Source organism: Lynx canadensis, chromosome A2 (genome assembly GCF_007474595.2).
Source record: "Lynx canadensis isolate LIC74 chromosome A2, mLynCan4.pri.v2, whole genome shotgun sequence".
NCBI classification, from domain to species: domain Eukaryota; kingdom Metazoa; phylum Chordata; class Mammalia; order Carnivora; family Felidae; genus Lynx; species Lynx canadensis.
In genome coordinates, this window is record NC_044304.2 from 70,062,285 (window position 1) to 70,086,694 (window position 24,410).

Below are 24,410 nucleotides of genomic sequence, written 5' to 3' on the forward strand. Positions count from 1 at the left end.
GAAAGTGTGTCTAAAATGCAGGATGAGGTTGGAAAAAGACTAGCAGGAGATGAGGCAGAATAGAAGTCAGACAGGAAAGCATGAGATGAGGTCAGAGCAATCTGAAACATCCTAGGTAAGGCAATAAAAGTGCTAGTATATAAAGCTAAATGTCTCCTCCAAAAGCACTCCCCACTCTCCCAAGCAGAGGAAAGCAGGACAACACATGGCTAAAAGCTTTGGAGTCACACACTTCCAGACTAAATCCCAGCTCTATTTTGCAGTGTGACCTTAGGTTTGATTACTTCTCTGAATGTTTTTCTCATATAAAATCCTGTTCTAAAATTTATAAATAAACAAATTCAGTAAAGTTGCAGGATACAAAATCAATATATCAAAATTATTGTGCTTCTGTACACTAAAAATGAATCTTCAAAAAGAGAAATTAAGAAAACAATCCCATTTTCTATGACGTCAGAAAGGATACTCAGGAATAAATTTAAGCAAGAAAGTGAAAGATCTATACAATGAAAACCGTAAGACACTGATGAAAGAAATCAAAGAAGATACAAGTAAATGGAAAGATGTACCATGCTCATGGGTTGGAAGAATTAATACAGTTGAAATGTCTATACTATCCAAAGTGATCTACAGATTCAACACAATTCCTACCAAAATTCCAATGGCATTTTTCAGAGACACAGACAAAACAATCCGAAAATTTTCACAGAGCCACAAAAGACTCTGAAACGCCAAAGCAATCTTGAGAAACAACAAGTCTGGATTTGAGAATATTTTCCGATTTCAAAATATATTACAAAGTACTACTCAACAAAAAAAGGAATGAAATCTTGCTACCTGTAATAATACAGATAGACATTGAAGATATTATGCTAAGTGAAATAAATCAGAAGGAAGAAGACAAATACTATAAAATTTCACTCATATATGGAATCTAAAAAAACAAATGAACAAACAAAACAAGAAACAAAATTCATAGGTATAGAGAACAGACTGGTGGTAATCAAAGGGGAAGAAGGGAGAGAGGTGGGCAAATGGGCAAAGGGGGTCAGTTAGAAGGTGATGGATGGTACCTAGACTTTTAGTGGTGATCACTTTGTAGTGCATACAGATATCAAATTATGTTGCATACCCAAAACATGTTTTATACCAATTATATACCATTTGTAAAAAATTTCTTGTGGAAAAAAATGTGTGTGGGTGTATGTATGTATCAAAGCTATAGTAATGAAAACAGTATGGTATTGGCATAAAAACAGATCTATCAGTGGAACAGAATAGAAAGTCCAGAAATAAAACTATGCATATATGGTCAATTAATTTACTAAAAAGGAGCCAAGAATGTACAATGGGGAAAGGAGAGTTTCTTCCATAAATGGTTTTTAAAAAACTGGGTAGCTACATGCAAAAGACTGAAACTGAACACTTATCTTACATCATACACAAAAGTCAAATCAAAATGGATTAAAGACTTGAATGTAAAACCTGAACTATATAACACTCTGAGGAGAAAACAGGCAGTAAGCTCCTTGACATCAGTGTTGGCAACTTTTTTGAATTTGACAACAAAAGCAAAAATAAACAAGTGGGGGCTACATCAAATGAAAAAAACTTCAGCAGAGCAAAAGAAACCATCAACAAAACGAAAAGCAACCTACGAAATGAGAGAAAATATTTGCAAATCATATTAAATGATAATGGCTTAATATCCAAAATATATAAAGAACTCCTACAACCAATCTGACTAAAAAAGGGCTAAGAAACTAAAGAGATATTTTTCCAAAGATGACATCCAAATAGGCAACAGGTACTTGAAAAGTTGCTCAACATCATTAATCATCAGGGAATTACAAATCAAAACCACAACTGGGTACCATCTCACACCTATTAAGATATATATTTTATACACTTATGTATAAAATGGAATATTATTCACCCAAATAAATATATTCCACTTATATGTGGAATCTAAAAAAGTAAAACTCCTAGAAACAGACAGAATGGTGGTTACCAGTGGGTGGGGGGAGGTGGCAGAAAAGGAGAGCTACTGGTCAAAGGGTACAAACTTCAAGTTATAAGATGAATAAATTCTGGAAATTTAACATACAGTATAGTGATAATAGTTAATACTATATTATATATACTTAATACTAAATTATATACCTGAAAGTTCCTAAGGGAATAAATCTTAAATGTTCTTACCATACGTACACACAAAGGTAATTAAGTGACTTGATGCAGGTGTTAGCTAATGCTATGGTGGTAATCCTTACCCAATACATAAGTGTATCAAATCAACATACCCTACACCTCAAACTTACAAAATGTTTTATGTCAACTATACTTCAATAAAGCTGGAAAACAATTTTAAAATAAAATAATGTATATAAAGCATGTAAATAATTTACATAAAGTTGGCTGACTTAGCTTAGTGCCTGGCACATGGTAAATTCTTAACACATTATGACTGTTACAATTTGTGTTCCCACAGCAACTAGCATTTCAAGTAAAACACCAACACTGCTGCAATCATTTATATTTCTTTCACTAAACCTGTAGCACCTGGAGGGAAAGGGCTATGCTGTTTCCACTTTTATACCACTTTTCACTTTTATACCTATTAGCACTAGTGCATATGGCAGGTATTTAAGTGTATGTGAAATGCATTACTGAAATAGTGATCATAAACCTGCCTGTTTCTGTAACAACAATCTATTGATGTTTGCCATGAATTTTGATACCTCAGTATCTAAAAGTATATTTCTAAGACTTTCCCTTCAAACAAAAAGTAGAACACAAACATTTTTAGCCAAATCATACTCATTTGTGGTTATAAAAACATGATCATTGAAGCAATAGAAGCCACCAAAGGTTTCTAAGCAAGGGAATAATATCACCACATCTATGTCTTAACTATCTAGCAGCAGTCTGAGGAACATCCTAGAACTGAAGCCAGGGTGATCAGCAAAGATCTCTCTCCTGTGAGAGTCCACAGGAGAGACAATGAGAACCCAATACAGAAGAGAAATAGCAAGTACCAAGAAAAGGGGACCAGTAGGGGAAAGGCTTAAGTGTAAGACTTGGTGATTTATTATACATGAGCTTTTAATTTTTTTTTTTTCCAACGTTTATTTTATTTTTGGGACAGAGAGAGACAGAGCATGAACGGGGGAGGGGCAGAGAGAGAGGGAGACACAGAATCGGAAACAGGCTCCAGGCTCTGAGCCATCAGCCCAGAGCCTGACGCGGGGCTCGAACTCACGGACCGCGAGATCGTGACCTGGCTGAAGTCGGACGCTTAACCGACTGTGCCACCCAGGCGCCCCTACATGAGCTTTTAAAGGAGATAAACAAAACAAGGACAGATTCAAAGTTTCTAGCCTGAGCTATGAAATAAATGGGGCTATTATTGGAAATGGGGAACAAAAGAAAAACAGGCATTATCAGGGTAATGCAGGAGTGCACACATATCGATCCTGAATTGGTAATGATGTGTGGTTGGATGCAGAGATATGCAGCAGGGAGGTGGAACTTCAGAAGGTCCAAGGTTGTAGACAAAGATTTGGAAATAACTGCATGTAAAGAATAGCTGAAGCCACAAACATAGACTGTTACCAGAGTAAGTGTACAGAATGAAGGTATGACAAGAACAACACTAATGAACTCGGGGGAGCACTTGTATTCATACAGAAGAAGGGTAAAAGGCTGAGAGAGAAGTTTTTTGTTTTTTGTTTTTAAAGAGGACCATGAAAACCAAAAACATCATTTCAAGAAAGTATAATAAAATATTTACAGAGAGTAGAATGAACACTAAAATGAGGAGACTGATTTTGGCAAACAGGGTTTGGGAAGAGCAGGTGCAACAGACGAGGAGTAATGGGAGAACTGGCACATGGCAGATTCATGGGTCAATGAAGAACAAAACAGACCAGAAGGTGAGGAAAGCTATAAATTCAGACTGCTCCTTTAAGGACTATAGATAGCAGTAAAGGAAAGAGCAAGCCAGGACCATGGTTTAAAGACAGTCAGAGATGAAGAAAAGGAATCTGAGGATAGGAGAGACAGAAACACTGGAAGATGAGGGAAAAGAACCACCTTGGGAGAGGTGTTCTTTCAAGAGCACCTTGAAAGGCTGCGAGAGGTCAGTGAACTGATTAAAAAACAAAACAATGGCGCTAGAAAAGGAAGGAAGAGAATTAAAGAGCACAAGTAAAGGTTTAAGCCTTGGAGTTAAGTAGTGAAAACTTCTTTGAACAGAAGGGAAGGACTGAGAGGAGTAAAAGCAGAGGGACACTGAGGGAGTGTGTGCCATCCTTTATTTTCTCCATGAGGGGAGAAAGGACTAGGTATCTAATAGAAGATGGGAAGGAAGTGATGTAGCAAGAGTATTAAAGATTCTGATTAGCTCCTTTTGGGGCCGGGGGGTACATTAATAGAAGGGGATGAGAGATTAGGTAAAAAATCACCCAATGACAGCGAGAGCCCAACTGAGGACTCTCACACTTGTAAGGAGCAGGTCACAGACTATACAAAATCCTCCCCAGAGTGTGCAGGACACAGCACGGGCCAGGGTAAACGGGCAAAACAAGTTGCAGAGGAAGATGAAAAGGAAGAAGGAAATAATGGAAGGTGCTGATGAGAGATTAGCTAAAATAACTACTGAAGAAGAGAAGGGAATCACAGGAAAGAAAAAAGTCAGGAGGTGGCTGAAAGACTGGAAGACCTAAGAAGAGTTCAGGGTTGAAGGCTGAAGAGCAGGTTTGGTGAGAACAGGAGAGGAACAAGATCTGGTCAGAGAATAGTATTTTGCAAAGTCTCCTCTAGATCAAGTTCCAATTCTGCCTTGATCCTCTCCAAAACAAACTGGAAACCAAAAACCTAGGTAGGCAGGGGATTTATGTATGAGATTCCTATACCAACATTTTTTAAAAATCATAAAACAGCTCTATTCAGATATAATTCACATATATTACATTTGTTAACCATCCACCAATTTAAATATTTTTACTATTGTAATTAAAAATACCTTGGGTGAAACACTTTTGTGCTTCTCACTGTTCACATTTAATAATTTTTTTGGAAGGGATTCATATAAGTGAAATTACTGAATTAAAATATATGAACATAATGTTCTTGAAGTACATCATCAAGAGGAAGACACTATTTTAGCCACCAAGAATTTGCTTCCTACAAACTTTTAAAGTTTTTAAAAATAATACTACACATTAACTTTTTAAATTTTTAACAATATTTAAAAAAAATCTATGTCAATACATTTAAAATTTTTTTTTTCAACGTTTATTTATTTTTGGGACAGAGAGAGGCAGAGCATGAATGGGGGAGGGGCAGAGAGAGAGGGAGACACAGAATTGGAAACAGGCTCCAGGCTCTGAGCCATCAGCCCAGAGCCTGACGCGGGGCTCGAACTCACGGACCGCGAGATCGTGACCTGGCTGAAGTCGGACGCTTAACCGACTGCGCCACCCAGGCGCCCCTATGTCAATACATTTATATCTACCTTATCTTTTTAAATCACTGCACAGTAATTCATTTTGTAATATTATCACTTATTTAACCAACTCCCTCCTATGTTAATAATTAGATTATTTTTTGTTACATTTAAAAAAAAAACTTCACTGAACATTTTCTAATATATCTTTGCACAACTGGCCTATTTTCTTGTGAAAAAATATTTAAGTGAAATTGCTGGATGAAATAGTGTTGCTGTTGTTTTTTTTTTTTAAAGCTTTTGATATAGAACTCTAGCCTGTCCCCCAGATAAGTTGTACCATTAAGACAGACTACCACCTGTAGTATAAATCAGATGGTTCAACCCATGAATATCACCTTTTCTTTATCATCTTTGCCACTCTTATAAGGGGAAATTGAAAACTTATTTTTAAATTTACATTATAAAAATTATAAGAATCAATACTTTCATGTAAATATAGACCATTTATATATGTATGTCTATGTGGAATTCTCTTCATATCTTTTAAAAAGAAAAGCAGGCTCAAAATGGTGTCACTTATACCAAGTCACCAAACTGGGGCTTAATATCTAACCCAAGTACAGTTTCAACCTCCCCCCAAGAAATGTAAGTCTTAATCGGTCAGTCGGAAAATTTCTGATCAGCATCAATAGGAGTCTCACAAGGGGCCTATCCATCCCCCAAAAGAAAATGAGGTAATCCACCTAATGAGACCCTCTGCTCTTTCTATAAGGGAAGGTGATGGATCGTGCTTGAAATAACCCTTTCTTTTCTTTTGCTAATAACTTCTTGCCACACCCTCCTTCCTAGAAAACCTATCCATTTTGTACAATGCCTTGGAGCTGCCCTCCACTTGCTAGAATCATTTAATAACATTGATTAGATCTTCAATTTTATCTGGTTGAAAAAAATTTTTAACATATCCTTTGTCCATTGTTTTTAAACTGGGAGGTTCATGTTTTTGTGTAATTTGTAAGATCTAGTTACACACAATAAAGAAATTTTAAGCATTCTGGGTGAACAGGTATGAGAAGTACTTTCCTTGAGCTTGTCTTTTCCTTTGTGTTTCTTGATGTAGTAAGGATTTTAATGTATTCAAATCTATCAATCATTTCCTTTGGTAGGAGAAGTAGAGAGGAAAACAGGATTTCTTAGGAAGAAAAAACTGTTCATTTTCCAAAGCTGTTTCCTATACTGTCCCTCCTTACTCAAATGAAAACATGGTATGAATCAAAAAAATTGTTTCTGAAAGATTAACTCAGATTATATGAACATATAAAGGATTGTAGAATGTCTTTTAATATTACCTTGGTATCACTTACTTTCTCAAGAATGCCTCTAAGAATATAAGAGAATTTTACCCTACTATCAGGAGAATTTCATTAAAGAATGAAAATGAAAAATCTAATCTACATGCATTCTTGTTAATTTGAAAAATATCAAATTAATATGAGAAATACATGACAAAGTTCTGGAAATTCTTCAGATTTCCAGAGCCAGGCCCCAACACGTATCACAGATGACTAGCTTCCTATAAAGGAAGTATGAACTATCAAATAAACTCCATTTAAGGAAAATAATACTTACTATTCCAGAACTAAAATCATTTCTGATGGAGTTTCATAGACTTCATGTAAATTAATGACCCAAGGATTATCCTGTGCTAGTTCAAGAACAGCAATCTCATGAATTATTTCCATTCGACAATCTTGGCCTTTTCTTCTTTTTCTCATGAACTTTGCTGCAAATTCTTTTCCAGAATCTTTCTTTATACATTTCCTCACCACTGCAAATTTCCCCCTAGAATTAAACAAAAACATTCACTGTTAAACTTGACAACTTTCTAGAAATGGTAATAATTTTAATAAAACTTCCAAATACTCATCAGTGGATATTCAAATTTAGATTATATTCAAACACAAAAGCAGCACTATCATTTAGGAATTTAATAGGACACATCTATCTATAATAAAATGTAACTGCAAATCTGCAAAATTCCTTCTAAACAGAGGATAACCAAATATTAAACTCAATATTTTTGTAGCTATACATAATTTAATTTGTTACACATTTATACATAAGAATGATTTAAATCTTTTAAAAAGCCACTTGACTTGTTAGAAACTAGTTATCAGAACTCCAAAAAGAATTGAATTGACTCTAATACTATAACCTTCCAAAATTAAAAAAGTTAGGGATCTCATTTATATATTTCAACTACAGCATAGCTGGAAATGTCTTGTTTTCCTATGAAGACAGATACAACACACATTATTGATACCTTACACTATCATTTGTTATTAAACTAATAAAGCTAGTCACAGGGGAGTCGAACTAAGCAAACTAAGGGTATGAGCTCTGAAATCAGATGTGAGCTTGAATCCCACAAATAGCTCTACAGCTCACGGGACATATAACCTTGGGCAATTTATTTAACCTTTTTAAATCTCATTTTCCTTATCTGTTAAGAGACACACTGGAATCCAGTTCCTAGGGTTGCTGTGAGAATTCAAATACAAACACAAATCAATTGCTTAGCATGGGACTTGCCACATGGTAAGTGCTAAATAAAATATTATTAAACAAATCATTGATTTGTGATAGTCATCACCCATAAATACCCAATCTTTATACTGGAAGGCAACTTAGAAATCACACGGTTGTTTATTTTTTAACCTATTGCCAGATGCCAATGCCTTCTTTCAAACTGTGAAGCAGTCTCTTCCACTCCTGGGTACATTTTTTGAAAATTAATTAATTTTGAGAAACGAGAGAGCGTGCGCGCATGAGTGGGGGAGGGGCAGAGAGAGAGAATCCCAAGCAGGCTCTGCACTGTCAGGGCACAGCCTGATGTGTGGCTTGAATCCAAGAACTGCGAGATCATGACCTGAGCTGAAATCAAGAGTCTGTCGCCCAACTGACTGAGCCACCCAGGAACCTCATTAATAAGTTTTCATGACAGGCCTAAAGTGAAGGGTTGTTAAGTCCGGGTCTTTTGCTGAACAGTATAGAAAGACGTTTCTTTCCTGAATTTCAAAGACCAGTTTGTCAGGTATTGATTGCAGCTAACATGATCTGTTAACTGCCACTCCCTTTTCCAACTTTCAATCATTCTTTAACCCCATAAAGGTTTTTTAGACTTTCTCACTATCACGCCTCATCAGAACTGCTGATAAAATAAAACGTGCCAACCAAATTTGAAGCAACCTACTTCAAGTACAACTGAATCAAAGGGTTGCATGATTATTATTTTGTTAATCCAATATTGCTTTAAAAAAAACTTGACAGATTTTTCATAGTTCATATTGGGCTGGTAAATAAACCACCTACATCTTTTTCCTTTTGAAAATTTTCAAGCTGGTGTACTCATACTTTATTTAAAGGCAAGGTTTTCATTTGTTCTGTTAAATTCTAATTTCTAGGTTCAGCCCCAGCATTTGACACTACTGATGTAATTTTGAGTACTAATTCTTCCTAGCTAGTATTAACCAGAAACATGTTTTTCATGCCCTCTGTATTTTTGCAACCACCACAAATAAAAATGTTAAATGATACATCCTTAGGCATAGACCTCTCTAGCTGCCCAAATAAGTAACAATCTACCTAACAGCACCCTTGTTCAGATCAAAGTTCTTTTTGTTCACAAAAATGTGAAAGATTTCTACAGATGCTTGGAGGGATTAAATCATAAACATATTCATCACAGACTAATGCCTCCTTTTATTTTACCCTACAAAATCATTAAACATTTCCATCAAATTTTAAGTGTTTATTTTGAGAGAGTGTGCACTTGAGTGCAAGCGCAGGGGAGGGGCAGAAAGAGAGGGAGAGAGCCCAAGCCCAATCAGTGCTGTCAGGGCAGAGCCCAACCTGAGGCTCCCATCTCATCATGAGATCATGACCTGAGCTGAAATCAGAAGTTGGACACTTAACTGACTGAGCCACCTGAGCACCCCTCCACCAGATTTTAAAAGGTTCCTAATGACCTTTGGGTTCTTTTGAGAAAAAAAATCATTAATAACATGACTTCTTTTAATAGCTGTGAGAAGTTTTAAAAGAAGAGAAAAAAGAAAGGTTCATTTGTAGAAAACTGACCAACATATATAACTGATAGCAAGCATATGCCTGGTATATCAGAAATAACTCGGTTGAACTTGCCTTCAAAATATTCCCACATCAAACATACCAATGTTTACTGTTACACACTTAAAATTCCAGGCAATACAGTACTCTGCAGTTAAGTAAAACACTACTTAATATCTGGCCAGAATGTGTATTTTTTTAATGTATATTTTTGAGAGAGAGAGAGAGAGAGCGAGCGCGAGCACGCGCTTACAAGCACGGGGGAGGGACAGAGAGTGACAGAGACACAGAATCTGAAGCAGGCTCTAGGCTGTCCGCACAGAGACAGACGCGGGGCTCGACCCCAGGAACCATGAGATGATGACCTGAGCCGTAGTTGGACCCTTAACTGACTGAGCCACTAGGAGCCCTGAGAATATGTATTTTTGAATAGATAGGGAGACTAATGACCCAACAGAGAAAAGGATCCACACACATCACTAAACTGCAAACTCTGGAAGCCCTTCTTACAGAAGAGCTGTTGCTAAATTCAGGGACCAGAGGCAAATACAGGGAAGAAACCCAGATGTATTCGACATCTGGGGCCATGCAACTGTTTCTTAGGGTCACCAGCACAGGTCCCAGAGCTCTCTTCCTACACCAGTGACTACTCTTGACATCATCTTTGTTTCTGTGGAAGCAATCCTCACAGTTTTAGTTTTATTCTTCCCACTGTGTCATGCACTATATTGGGAGTCAGCAAACTTCTATTAAGGGCCAGACAGAAAATTTTCTTTTGCTGGTTTATGTTGCCACTGTTCAAGTCTGCTATTATAAAATGAAAGCAGACATAGACAAAAGGTAAATTAATGGGTGGATCTGGGTTTAAAAAACAAAAAACAAAAAACTTTAGGGATACTGAAATGTGAATTTCACATAATTTCCATGTCATGAAATATCACTCTTCTGATTTTGAACCATTTAAAAAATGTAAAAATCATTCTATACAGCTTGTGAGCCTCACAAAAATAGGTGGCCAGCAGTAGTTTGCCAATCCCTGCATTATTCCACACTGAAGAAACTCATCCATCATTCTGATACGGAAACTGAGAGTAAGATAGCAGATCATGAAAGTTTTGATGAAACTTGTCTTGCCTTCATTTCTAAGTGACTGGTGCAATGAGTAGGGAACTCTTAAAACTACTCAAGGAGGAGTCCAAAGGAGATCAAGACATTTCTGGAACTATTCTTTGTGTAGAGCAACACAGTACACAGGAATGTGAGATTCAGCATTCAAGGTGAGGAGTCCTAGTGAATACATTAAGAATTACATTATCACAGCACACCCCACAAGGATTCTAATATGTATGTTTTACCACAGCTTCATGGTAAAAATTGTGATTGTACCTAATCCTTTAATTTTAGGTTACTGAGACAAAGGCATAAAAATAAATGTTTCTCTGACACTAAGAGCCAGTTATATACAGACTTGAGGTAGATGAGATTCAAAGGACATAAGATGTTTGTTGCTCATCTACTTTATCTATTTAGCCAAAATTCTTCCTGGACTACATAGTTTTTACAACTTCCTGAGCTCTTCATCTACTTCACAAACATCTATGGTTCACTATTACACACTGAGAACCCAGGTTTTCATTAAACAGTTTTGGGGGGAATATAAAAAAATCAATATATTTCAGAATTACTTAATGATAATATATTGCAGAGTGGTGGTAAAGGAAAGATACATCAACAATTATTACAAGAGAAAGTGACATCTGAGTTAGACACCAGTCTAAGCTTCCTAAGAACAAGGATTAGGTTTTAGTTAACTTTGCATTGCCAGTGCCTAAGTGGTAAAGCTTAGGAAGGCATGGTGAGCATCTTTAAGTATGTATGACATGCTAAGGAGTTTGAGCTTTCTCATGGTAAAAATGAGTACATTAGAATTTTTAAAATAATTGTTTTTAAAAGATAATTCCGATAGGGCTGTGAAGAGTGTATTGCAAAATGTTAACAAGAAATCAGGGAAACCAATAAAATAATTCAAGGCAGTGGGACTCAACTAAAATAGCAGCAGTAGAGGCTAGGAAAAGACAATGCATTTAAAAGAAGGTCAAGGCTCATTAGCACCCCTGGAATTGCAGGCAGAGATGAGGGGAAAAGAGAAAAGTAGAAGCAGAGGACAACCTGTAGATTTTTACCTGAATACTGGATAAATGTGGTACCATCAACTGAGACTGATTATAAGAATGGTATGGATAAGGGGATAATGTCTTAGGTTTTGGATGGGAGAAGTTTTATTTACTGGATGGATTCCAAATATAAGTTCCAGTGCTGTCTTATAGACAAAGGTGAACAAATAATAGAATACATAAGGTTTAGTCAAAGATCAAAAACTGGAGATGCTAATTCAAGTGGTATATAGAGGAAGCAAAATAAAAGTGATCTCTGAGGTTCTGGGTTTGGTTCTAGATTACAATAAAGTGCTTTGTTTATATCTGTATTATATTATTTAAGTTGGTCTGACATAGTACAATTTGTTCACTACGCCTGTCTCCCTAGCTAAACTGAGTTCCCTAGCGAGACCTCCCTTATCATTCATCTTTGTATCGCCATAGTGCCCTGCACATGGCAGGTACTCAAACAGGATATCAGCATGCTGAATATATACAACTGTTCTTGTTAGTTTATTAAATAAAAGTTCTAAGGCAACTTAATCTCATAAAGTTTAATATCTTAACCACATTAGACTACTTACTATGCCCTCTTTTATTGACTTTTTCTGCCACTGTGCTTATTTATTTTATTGCCAAAGGCGAGAGGAATATCTTTCATAACTACTACTGAAATTCCATCCATTCTTTAAGGCTCAGCTCAAATGTTATTTTCCCCGTAATATTTTCCCATGTGGCATGTCACCTTGCTGATAAAGGGAGTAGTGATTGATTTGTTACATTTGAGAATAATTTCCAGAGCCTAGTAAAGTGCCTTATGTGCTTAACATATAACATTTACTTAATAGCACTGGAGTAATACCTTAAATGTAAAGAAGTTCCATTCAAGAAAGACCTAGAATATATTCCACCTGTCTTCTTTACCTCGGAAAGGAAAACAACAAAACCCAAAATATCTGTTGACTCTACGTATAAAAATTCATTGAGTCCATCAGACCAGATATCACCATGAGTAACAAGAACTGGCAGGGCTTTGAAAGTCAGACTTTTAAATTCTGGCTAATAAATGTGGATGTAATCTGAGGCAACTTACTCAACATTTCTGAGCCTTAATTTAACCTCATCTGTAAAATGAGGTTGATGACACTTACTTTGCAAGACAGTAAAGACTAAACAAAATTACATCTCTATAGTGTGCAGCATTCAGAACATGATCAGTAATCAGTAGCTACTTTTATTGTTTGGGGCACTAAACTCAGTTCTACGATAATGATAGTAATTTGTAAAAAAGAATCCTAGAACAGAGGAGTTTTGAAGGTGGTCTAATTTGAACTCTCTACTTGATGCAAAAGTTCCCTCAATAAATCTAGTTCCTTCTTTACCTGAATAGGTGAATCAATGACAATACCTACTTAGTTTTCTTTTTTTTTTTTTTTTTAAATTTTTTTTTTTTTTCAACGTTTATTTATTTTTGGGACAGAGAGAGACAGAGCATGAACGGGCGAGGGGCAGAGAGAGAGGGAGACACAGAATCGGAAACAGGCTCCAGGCTCTGAGCCATCAGCCCAGAGCCCGACGCGGGGCTCGAACTCACGGAACGCGAGATCGTGACCTGGCTGAAGTCGGACGCTTAACCAACTGCGCCACCCAGGCGCCCCACCTACTTAGCTTTCTAACACACTTGGCTCAATAATCCGACTGTATAAAATTTTGTTACTTATGGCTTTGTAAAAAGGCTGAAATTCATTAAATCTTTAAGTTTATGCATTTTAAATTACGATTTTAACTTCATAAGCCCAAACTTTTTTTTTTTTAATTTTTTTTAATGTTTATTTATTTTTGAGACAGAGACAGAGCATGAATGGGGGAGGGGCAGAGAGAGAGGGAGACACAGAATCGGAAACAGGCTCCAGGCTCTGAGCCATCAGCCCAGAGCCTGACGCGGGGCTTGAACTCACGGACCGCGAGATCGTGACCTGGCTGAAGTCGGACGCTTAACCGACTGCGCCACCCAGGCGCCCCAGCCCGAACTTTTTAAAATTAAGATAGGTGACAATGAAATATTTCTGCCTTAGAACACAAGCCATACTTCCTAAGTAATTCCCGTTGCTGAACCACATACATAGCCAATTTTTTAAATCCATCCAAAAATATCAGATTACACACAACTATTGGTAAATATTCTTCAAACTAATACCTAGTAGCCAGGAAATCTTAAATAAGAATATCCATCCTAAAACAAGGCAATTTCTACATGGATATTATTTAATAAGGGTTTTAATTTCTAAAGAAATTATGACTTACAATTTATGACACATGCTTAAGTAGCTGTAACATACAAAAACCTGAAGCCATTACCTACAGCCATGAATCCAGGTAAAGAACACACAGTTCTTGAAATACACCTGCCCCTGCATCTGCTTCAGCTTGAACATTCTCTTATTCTCTGATGAAAATCCTTCCTTGTTCTTGTTACTCTCAACTGCTTTGAAGAGAAAGCTACAACATCCCTACCCACCATAAGGCCCAAATGAAGAGGGAACTATAAATGAGGAGGGTGGTCTAATTTGAACAAACACAGGGTTTGTCCCAACGTGGAACTCATAAAAACTCTGGGAAACTGCTTTAGCTACAAGATAGACCTCAGATTATTCTCTGAGAAACATCCATGACTTCTATAATGGCAGGGATTTCAGAGTCCCAGCTAAGTGGTCTATCATAAGAATCAATTTCTGCCTTGGTTTTCTCATAGAAAATGGGATTTACCAAACATGCATGTGATGAGAATTAAATAAGATAATGCATGTGAAAGCACTTGTGTAACTGTACATTTATGTAGTACTCATTCAGCAGAGAATTCATCTCTTTTGTCCCAAAGGGAAATTCAACTGTCAGTATATAATATAAAGAAAAAATATATTCTTTTGGTTTTAAAAATCCTTTTTTAAAGATAAAATTTATGAATACATCAAAAAATGTTAAAGTTGAGGATTAGATAATGAAATCACATGCAAAGCAAATCAGTCAATGTGAAATTACTATAATTTTAAATTTCTAGAAACCTCTTTTTGTTTCTGTACTCTCAAACTCAAGGAAAATCAACATTATGAAAATATTCTCAGAACCGAAGGTCACGTCTCCCACATCTATAATCATTAATGTGGTTTACACTGGCACATATCCTGCCTCAAGGAAAGGCAACAAGCTTTATGAATAACAAGTCAAGCTTTTAGCAACAAAAGAAAATTTTACATCATATATTTACCCACATTTAGGTTGCTATGGACTCTGTTGGAGACATGAAAGAATGTGACATTTCATAAAATAATCAACATCACATCCTGTCATTGGATGGATATAGAATGAATATTGACCATTTCAAAAATCCTCTTCAACCATTTCACTGAAAGCTTTAATTTTCTGTAAGATAATGGTAACTCCTGAAAGAACTCAATTTCTTTGTTTGAACAGTTGGCTCTTCACTCTTCAACATTTTTGACTAAATGAAAGACCACAGAATATAATGTCCTAGGAAAACCTTAAGATCTATTCCTCATTAAAATGTAACACAGGTAACTTTGTAAGTTCTATATCAGAAGGAAAGGAGTTATATCAGAAATGCAACCACAGTTTATAGTTGGAAAAAGAGACAACTTCATTACTACTGAAAGGTTTATGAATTAACACTCAATTATGTCAGAACCATAATATACAGGCAGAATTTGTAAACTTGGAACAAAGATTGTTTATGACACAAAACGGAACTCTTGCTTCCTGAGAGTTCCAAACAGTTCCTCTACCTTTTGCAATGAGATTTCATCACTTTTGCCATAGAGAGAAGCACGAAGTTGTGCAGGTTTTCTTGTTTTGGCTTTCTGGTTACATTAAAAATAATGTACATTTACTGTTACACAATGAGTTATATTTATTGAGTCCTCCTCCTAAGGCAGGCACAGACTTAGTGCTATAAACACGTGTTCTATTTAATTCTCCCCACAACTCTAAGTCAATAAATGGTTAGGTAACTCACTCAAGTGTACATAACTGGTAAGTAAAAAGCTAAGATTCAACCACAGACCATCAGACTCCAAAGTCCATGTTCTTCACCACTGCATTAAACTTCCCTGTGATCAAAAAAACAAAAACAAAAAACAAAAAAGGAGAAGGAGGAACCAAAAAGAAACAAATAATTTTGTTTTGCAATTTTAGATTTTTTTTTTATATCAAGTATCTAACTGCATTGTTCTGCTGCTTCAGGAATTATTACTTGCGTAAAGAAATTTACATAAGCAAATATGTATAGAAGATAAACACCTATAGGCAAGTGAATTGCATAATGCAGATAAAAACAAGAGTTGAAAGGAACATTCCTAGAGGAATCAGTAGCAACACCTGGTAGGGCACAAATCAATTTTTTCAGATTAAATCATTCATTTTAAACTCTACAAGACAGTGCTTGCCACCTGAAGATCTTTCAGTTTTGTAATACCAGTTTTCCTTTTGTGGAATGAAGCCAGACAAGCAAATAATAATGGAAAGTCTTAGTTTTCTTTCTTCAAGAGATCAGGGCTACTTCAGAATGTCCGGAATTCTCATGAATTAGAATACCTAGCTGAGTAGGTCCCTAGGTCTTCCCTGTCATATTTAAAGTGTGCACAGATCCAGTTCATCAGTGCCTGCCACAGTGAAGCATTACCTCTTGTTCTGACGGATGTTTTTCCTTTTGTTAACATTTGGAATAAGTATGACATTTTAAAATGGTAGGATCCCCTCCAAAAACAAACAAACAAAAAACCCAAAAACAAAACCCAACCAACCAAACAACAACAAAAAAGCTACTTCTTTTTTTTAATGTTTATTTATTTATTTTGAGAGACACAGACAGAGCATGAACAGGGAAGGAGCAGAGAGAGACACACAATCTGAAACAGGCTCCGGGCTCCGAGCTGTCAGCACAGAGCCCGACGCGGGGCTTGAACTCAAAAACCGTTGAGATCATGACCTGAGCCAACGCCGGACGCTCAACCGACTGAGCCACACAGGCGCCCCACAAAAAAGCTACTTCTAAACGCTACCTTAACATTTGTAAGGTAGCACATTTTCGATACTGTTTGTAACTAATGTTACAAGACTCTCCTTTTCCAAGACTCCAGAGGAAGGCTGTCACAATTGTCAGGCCCTTTCCCCATCGCAACATGGTGTTATTTTGCAACAACCACCACCATTTCTTGAAGGCTATGTGCCAGGACCTGCAGCACGTGCTTTACAGGCATCTGCACAACACCCCCCACGAGACAGGTACCGTCATTATAGGATTTTATGGGTGAAAAACAGGAGGCTGGGGAGTCTAAGTCACTCACTCAAAGGCACACATGACAAGCAGGCCGGGACTTAAGCTCAGGTCGGACTCCAAAGCCGACGCTCTCGACAACTTCTCCAAAGTGTTCGAAAGCAAAAAGGAAGTCAGTCCTCAGGCCCCTATCACTGGATCATCCCTCTTCAGCACACAAAAACTGAAGTATCCAAACAGGCTTCGCCGTTTACAATTTGAAAAGACCGAATCAAGAGCGGCGTGGGGAGGAGAAGGCTGGAGCCAGCTGCCAGCAGAGCAGAAAGAGCGAGGCAAGGACAGGCGCCCGTGAACTTAACAAGCCACAAGGACCTGAATATTCTAGAAGTAAAACAGCACAAAGCCAAGGCACCGAAACTGAAGTCCGCCGAAGGCTGAGAGGTTCACACAGCACTGACTCAGAGGAAGCTGTCACGTCTGGAGCGATCCGTTCTTACAGCCACACGAGGAGACGGAGAACACGCACGAGTCGGAGGGCAAAGCCAAAGCCGCCTGCACAGCTCCGGGTCTGCTTGAGCCTCGCTGGCTCCGGGAAAAGGCGGCGGCGCAGCTCACACGCTCCCCACCCCCCCCCCCCCCCCCCCCCGCGCTCCGCCGCCGCGAAAACACCTCAGATGCCCAGAGGGCCGGGAGCGGAGGCAGGGGGGGCCGTCTCGGCGGCCCGCCGTTGGAGACTTTCTCACACCCGCTACCAAGTGAAAGCCGCACGGTCGCGGGAGCGCCGCGCCGGCGTCGGGAACCAGCGGAGGGCTGGCTGGTGCCACTCGACCGCCCCGATATCGCCGCCCGCACCCAAGTTTGTGCCATGTCACAGAGCACGCTATCGGCCCCGGCGCCGCCAAGCCACCGCGCCCGCCGGCCTCGGCACTTATCGGCCCGCCCGGCCCCCGCCCTCCTCACCTGCCCAGCTCTCGGCCCGGACTGAGGCTGTAGCCGTCCTGGAAGGGCTCGGTGCGCACGGCGGTGCGGATCTCCGTCAGCAGCCCGCGGGCCTGGGGTGGGGGCGGCGGCCGGCGCGGCGCGGCCAGACTCCGGCCCACCCCTGAGGCGGCTGCCGAGGGGGAGCCGCGGCTGCCCGGCTTCTCCAAGGGGATCATGGTGCGCAGGCACGCTTCCTTTCCGGCCGCCCCGCTCGCTCTCAGGTGCCGGGCGGGTAACGGTCCCACCTGCAGCTCCCTCGCGCCGGCCCGAAAGACCTCCCGGAACCCGCTCTCCTCCTCTGCGCGCTTAAACTACTGCCGGCAGACTCCCGGGTGCCCCGCCCCATGCCCCGCCCCGCCAGACTCCCGGGTGCCCCGCCCCATGTCCCGCCCCGCCCCCTGGCCCTACCGCTCCTCGTCCCCTCTTGGAGCTCGCCTGCCTTCTAGAGCGCCGGATACCTCACGCGCGCCCTCTGCAGCCGAGAAGGAGAAGGTGCAGCCTGGGGGCCGCCCTGGCCTCGGGGAGAAGAGAAACAGCACCACCCTTCTGTCCTGGCGGGGGAGTTGGGGGGGTGGGTACCCACTGCCTCAGCCAGTTAACACACCTGTTGAGAACCCGAGTGTTCCAAAACTCGATCCCTCCTCAGTGAAAGGCATATGAGTTGCCAGCTGGAGCTTTACTTTGGGCGGGTGAGGAATGGTGATGAGACTCTGATCTCAGCTGCTGTACAGCACGTGGGAGTTGGCCAGGGCACCTGGTTCCTTCATACCATTAGGAGGAAATCTGGAAGCAGGAGTTGGGATAAATATTATTAAGCCCTCACACTAGCCCTATGCAACAGACACTGAAACTGTCTGTAGTCTACTCGGTTTTTAACATGGTGTTCTCATCTGGTCTTTTAAAAAAATGTTAGGTCGGGTTTTTTTAAAAAATGTTTATTTTTGAGAGAGAGAGACAAAGTGTGAGCAGGGGAGGGGCAGAGAAAAGAGGGAGACACAGAATCTGAAGCAGGCTCCAGGCTCTGAGCTGTCAGTACAGAGCCCTACCTAGGGCTGGAACTCCGGAACCATGAGATCATGACCTGAGCCTAAGTGAGGTGTTTAACCCACTGAGCCACCCAGGTGCCCCTAAAAGGAATGCCTTAATAAGGTGTATCTCTCAAAAACGTACAGAAGCATTGTTATTGAAGTCAGGGGCGTAACAATGATAGTTGCCACTCCTATTCACTCCTAGTCACTCCTACTCAGCGTTGCAGTAGAGAAGGGAAGCAGTGCCATAAGACTAAAATGGTGTTAATATTAGAAAAGAAGAGTTAAAAAGGTCAAGAAGGAAAAGACAAAGTCATTAAATATAGACAATTCAATTACACTTCTAAAATATCCAAAAGAATTGACTGAAAAATATTAAAATTAAAAAAATTAAAGAAGGGTGATTACATATAATAAAATAAAAATAAATCAACAGCTCTTTTACCTCAAAACAATATGAGGCATGCAGGATAGTGAGGATACTATCCCATTTGCAATAGAATAAAAAAAAGCATGCAGAAACAACCCTAATAAAAATGCACAAAGCTTACATTTTATTTTATAATTATATAGAATATAATTATTCTAGAAGACATAAAAAAAGACAAATAGAGATACATAATCTGTTCTTAAAGAGATTGGATCCTGTAATTTTTTTGTAAATCAATCAATACATTTAACAAAGTTTAATAACCCAACAAGATTTCTTTTGGAACTTGTTAAGGCTATCCAAAAGTTATTATAAAGAATGTTCAAATAAGAATAGCAAGGAAATTTTTAGAAAAGAAAGTTTGTAAGAAGAGAATTATCCTAACAGATACTAAAATGTAGTATAAGACAGCTCAACATAATAGAGCACAGTATGCAGTTTTGAGATACTTTTTTTTTTAATTTTTAACGTTTATTTATTATTGAGAGACTGAGAGACTCAAGGCATGAGCAGGGGAGGGGTGGGGGGAGGGGTGGAAAGAGGGAGGGAGATACAGAATCTGAAGCAGGCTCCAGGCTCTGAGCTGTCAGCACAGAGCCCGACATGGGGCTTGAACCCATGAACTGTGAGATCATGACCTGAGCTGAAGTTGGTTGCCCAACCAACTGAGCCACCCAGGCACCTCAGAGATGGAGACTTAACAGAAAACAAATGACGGTTACCAGAGGGGAGAAGGGTAGGGGGATGGGTGAAATAGGTGATAGGGATTAAGGAGGGCATTTGTGATGAGCACCAGGTGATGTATGGAAATGTTGACTCATATTGTAAACCTGAAACTAATATCATACTGTATGTTAACTAACTGGAATTTAAATAAAAACTTAAAAAAAAAAGAAACTTAAATAGGCCCCAAATATTCTAGATTATTAAATGTAATAAAACAAGAGTATAAAGTCTAGAAAGAGTATGTAACAATTAGCCGATTTCTAAAGGAGAAATAATTTATAAACAGTAAAGTAGTGGGGACAAAACTCACAGGAAAACATTTGGCTACCAAAAACTTAAAAATTCTTGCATATCAAAAAATGTTATATACAAAATTAAAGGCAGACCAACTATAGAAACATTTGTATCAAACATTATAGACAAAAATCATAGTAAATTTATAAAGAACATATAAATCACTAAGAGGTATGCTAAAACTATATTAGAAGGAGGTCCAAAAAAAGACATTAAAAAATTTTTTTTTAAATGTTTGTTTATTTTTGAGAAAGAGAGAGAGAGAGACAAAGCATGAGCGGGAGAAGGGCAGAAAGAGAGGGAGACAGAATCTGAAGCAGGATCCAGGCTCTGAACTGTCAGCACGGAGCCAAATGTGGGGCTCAAACTCACAACCCGTGATATCATGACCTGAACTGAAGTCAGACACTGACTGAATGAGCCACCCAGGCATCCATTAAAAAAAAAAAAAAAAAAAAAAAAAAGAAGATATTTTAGAAGGACAGATATAATAAATCCATATCAATGGTCAAATTTACCAGGAATCAAAGAAATATAAATTAGCCAGAGGTTCCACTTTTGCCAGTAAAATTAGCAAAGATTTTTAGTGCTATTCAACTCCCGTCATCAGTGGTAATGGAGGAAAAGACCAGAAGGATAAAAACACAGCTGCTTTTTATTTCCTTGTTTGATTCTATGTGTATTTTACCGCACGTTTCCAACAACTCTGGTTATTACTTTCTATAGGGCACCTTACCTGATTCTATCAGACTGAGGTAGAATGTGGCCTGTCTGCTTTTATATCATCATGAGTTTATCTTTATCAAACTGCATTATAAATGAATAATTTTCTCTCTTCCTAGTTAGATAGGATGGAGACCATTTATTTCTGTACCCTCAGTGTATAACTGACACTCCATAAGTATCAATAAATAAATGTGGCTGAACTGAATACAAAACACTCAGTTATCTTTCAATAAGGGAAAAATTAAATGAATTATGATGTATTTAACGGATAGGCTATTATGCAACATTGTTCAAAGGGTTAATAATACTGAACTATACTTGCTTTGCAATTATAGCCATAAAAATGGTTCAATATTATTTCTATTATATTTTAAAAGTGCACTGAAGAGAGAAGACACAGAATTATCATTCTGTGATTGTCTTTGAGTGAGGTGACTATTGTTGAGTAATTTTCGTTTGTTTTGTACTTCCTAAATGTCTTTCAACTATTATGTTACTTTTGTTATTGAACTAAATTTGAAGCTTTGTTTTTAAAATAAATATTCCATAGTGCAGCCACCCAGGCACAGACAATGGTTATTTTAAACACCACTCACCTCTACTCAGGTGCTCCCTATCTCTCCATTTATTGATGGGGGCTTAAGTCACAGCCTCTTTCTCCCAGTTCAATTCAAATGGAAGCTTGCCATATGTCCAAACCTCTGCCATTTTTTAAATATCAGAGCACTGTTCTGGGAAATGATGTGCAAGTTACAGATCTAAGCTCCTTGAGGATAAGTATGCCTGTGAGACCGGCAGTTCAACGGAAAAACATAATTTCCTTTGATATCTGCTGTCAAAGAAAAAAGATTGATTTGTACTTCTCATTTTGGTGCCAAAATTAGCATTTAGGTCAAATGTAAGACTGGGCTCTAATCTGTCAGTGACTATTTCTCAGAATTCTGTTTAGAAAGGAGTGGCTCATGATGGCCATCTCTTTTTTCATTTTCTTTGCCATTTAGCATTTCTAAGCCAAGATGACATTTGAGAGAATGACAATTGTTCTATCAGAGTTATATATGATAAATCCTGTGAGGAGATTTGTTGTGAAACTAAAGAAAAATTCACAAATATTGAGGATTCAGGCTTGATAGCACAGGAATGTGAGAGAACATAAATGAAGCCGCTATACCATGTAATACAATAGCTGTTTGATGAATGTTGTGGAATCCAGTGAAATGATCAGCTAATACTCTTTGATACGTTGATAAATGTGCAACTCAATTCCTAGATTACAACTTTCTATATAACTTTGAAGTGTTTATTGGCTAAGAAAATTAAATATCTTTTTTTAATGTTTTTTTAAATTTTATTTTTAAGAGACAGAGAGAGGGAGAGAGAGAGCCAGAGAGAGAGAGAGAGAAAGAGAGAGAGAGAGAGAGAGAGAGTATGGGTGGGGGAAGGGCAGAGGGAGAGGGAGACACTGAATCAGAAGCAGGCTCCAGGCTCCGAGCTGTCAGCACAGAGCCCAATGGGGGGCTGGAACCCACGAACCATGAGATCATGACCTGAGCCGAAGTCAGCGCTCAACTGACTGAGCCACCCAGGTGCCCCAGAAAATTAAATATCTTAATTCATGTAGAAGAGATAATGAAAAGTATAAGAAATATTTTCATAAGTTGAATGAAATTCTTGCAGTTCAGTGTTTTGTTTTTTTTTTTAATTTTTTTTCAACGTTTTTTATTTATTTTGGGACAGAGAGAGACAGAGCATGAACGGGGAGGGGCAGAGAGAAGGGGAGACACAGAATCGGAAACAGGCTCCAGGCTCCGAGCCATCAGCCCAGAGCCTGACGCGGGGCTCGAACTCACGGACCGCGAGATCGCGACCTGGCTGAAGTTGGACGCTCAACCAACTGCGCCACCCAGGCGCCCCGCAGTTCAGTGTTTTACAATGCAAATATTAAAATGAGAGCATGTCAGCTTATGAGAGAAAATGTGGATCCACTTCAGAATGGTTGAGAACATAATATAACTGGTATTTTATTGGCTATAATGTTTGGAGTTTGGGGGTTATTATTACATAAAATACATAACAGATTTATGTAAATCTTTGAGCAAGAGGCAGAGGGCATCATCAAGACCGCCTAAACAGCGGCAGCTTAGGTGCCTAGAATCCCTCTCCTAAATCCTATTTAAATACTCATGGAGAGATGGACGTTGAAAAGGGCACTTGTTGGGATGAGCACTGGGTGTTGTATGGAAATCAATTTGACAATAAATTATATTAAATAAATAAATACTCATGAAGAGGATGAGGAAGAAATACCCTCATGAATTCTGAAAAATAAAAGAGAAATAAAATCAACCATAAAAATGACTCTACAAGAGAGACAAATCAAGAAACAGACTCTTATCTATAGAGAACAAATTGATGGTTACCAGAGGGGAGAGGGGCAGGGGTTGGGTTAAACAGATGATGAAGATTAAGGAGTGCACGTGTCATGAGGAGTACTGGGTGTGGTATGGAAGTGTTGAATCACTATACTGTATTCCTGAAACTAATGTAACACTGTATGTTAATTACCTGGAATTAAAATAAACACTTAAAAAAAATACCCCCCCCATGACTTAGTTTCTACTATTTACAGCTCGATATCTGAAGGCACAACATTAAGAAAGAAGATTAGTACATTTACTTACAAAATCCTTTCTGATGATATCTCCCAGGAAATGAAAGGACAGTAAAGGTCAGCCTTCTTATGTTCTATGAAGACTGCAGACACAGACGTAATTGTTTTGTACTGGACTTTACTGACCTGATGCAGGAATGTTTAGGAATGTTTTAATTCCTAAATTCTGTCTCCTATGCAAGATAAGGTGGTTGAGGGGCACCTGGGTGACTCAGTCAGCTAAGGGTCCGACTTTGGCTCAGGTCATGATCTCGCAGTTCGTGAGTTTGAGCCCCATGTTGGGCTCTGTGCTGACCGCTCAGAGCCTGGAGCCTGCTTCAGATTCTGCGTCTCCCTCTCTCTCTGCCCCTTCCCCACACATGCTGTCTTTTTCTCTCAACAATAAATAAACATTAAAGGAATTTTTAAAAAGATAAGACTATTCAGAAATGAAATTTATTAAATCCCTTGACTAAATGTATTCTAGGCACTGTTTTTTTAAGACTTTGCTTCAGGTACTTTCTTGTGGCCTCAAAATAACAGCATCTTGGTCTG

The 24,410-nt window shown here is 38.7% G+C and overlaps 1 protein-coding gene across 2 annotated transcripts in view; it reads right to left on the reverse strand.

The window, feature by feature from the left end:
- STK17A (serine/threonine kinase 17a) overlaps positions 1-18,318 on the reverse strand; it is a 39,487-nt gene extending 21,169 nt beyond the window's left edge. The window contains exons 1-2 of one of the 2 annotated variants that reach the window (XM_030307702.1): positions 17,981-18,318; positions 7,079-7,291 (exon numbers count right to left, since the gene is read on the reverse strand). In XM_030307702.1, coding sequence (XP_030163562.1) covers positions 7,079-7,291; positions 17,981-18,177 — 410 coding nt within the window. In that variant the 5' untranslated portion in view covers positions 18,178-18,318. The remainder of the gene's footprint in view (positions 1-7,078; positions 7,292-17,980) is intronic. The other variant, XM_030307700.1, reaches the window with a different exon arrangement.
- Positions 18,319-24,410: the final 6,092 nt, after the last annotated feature.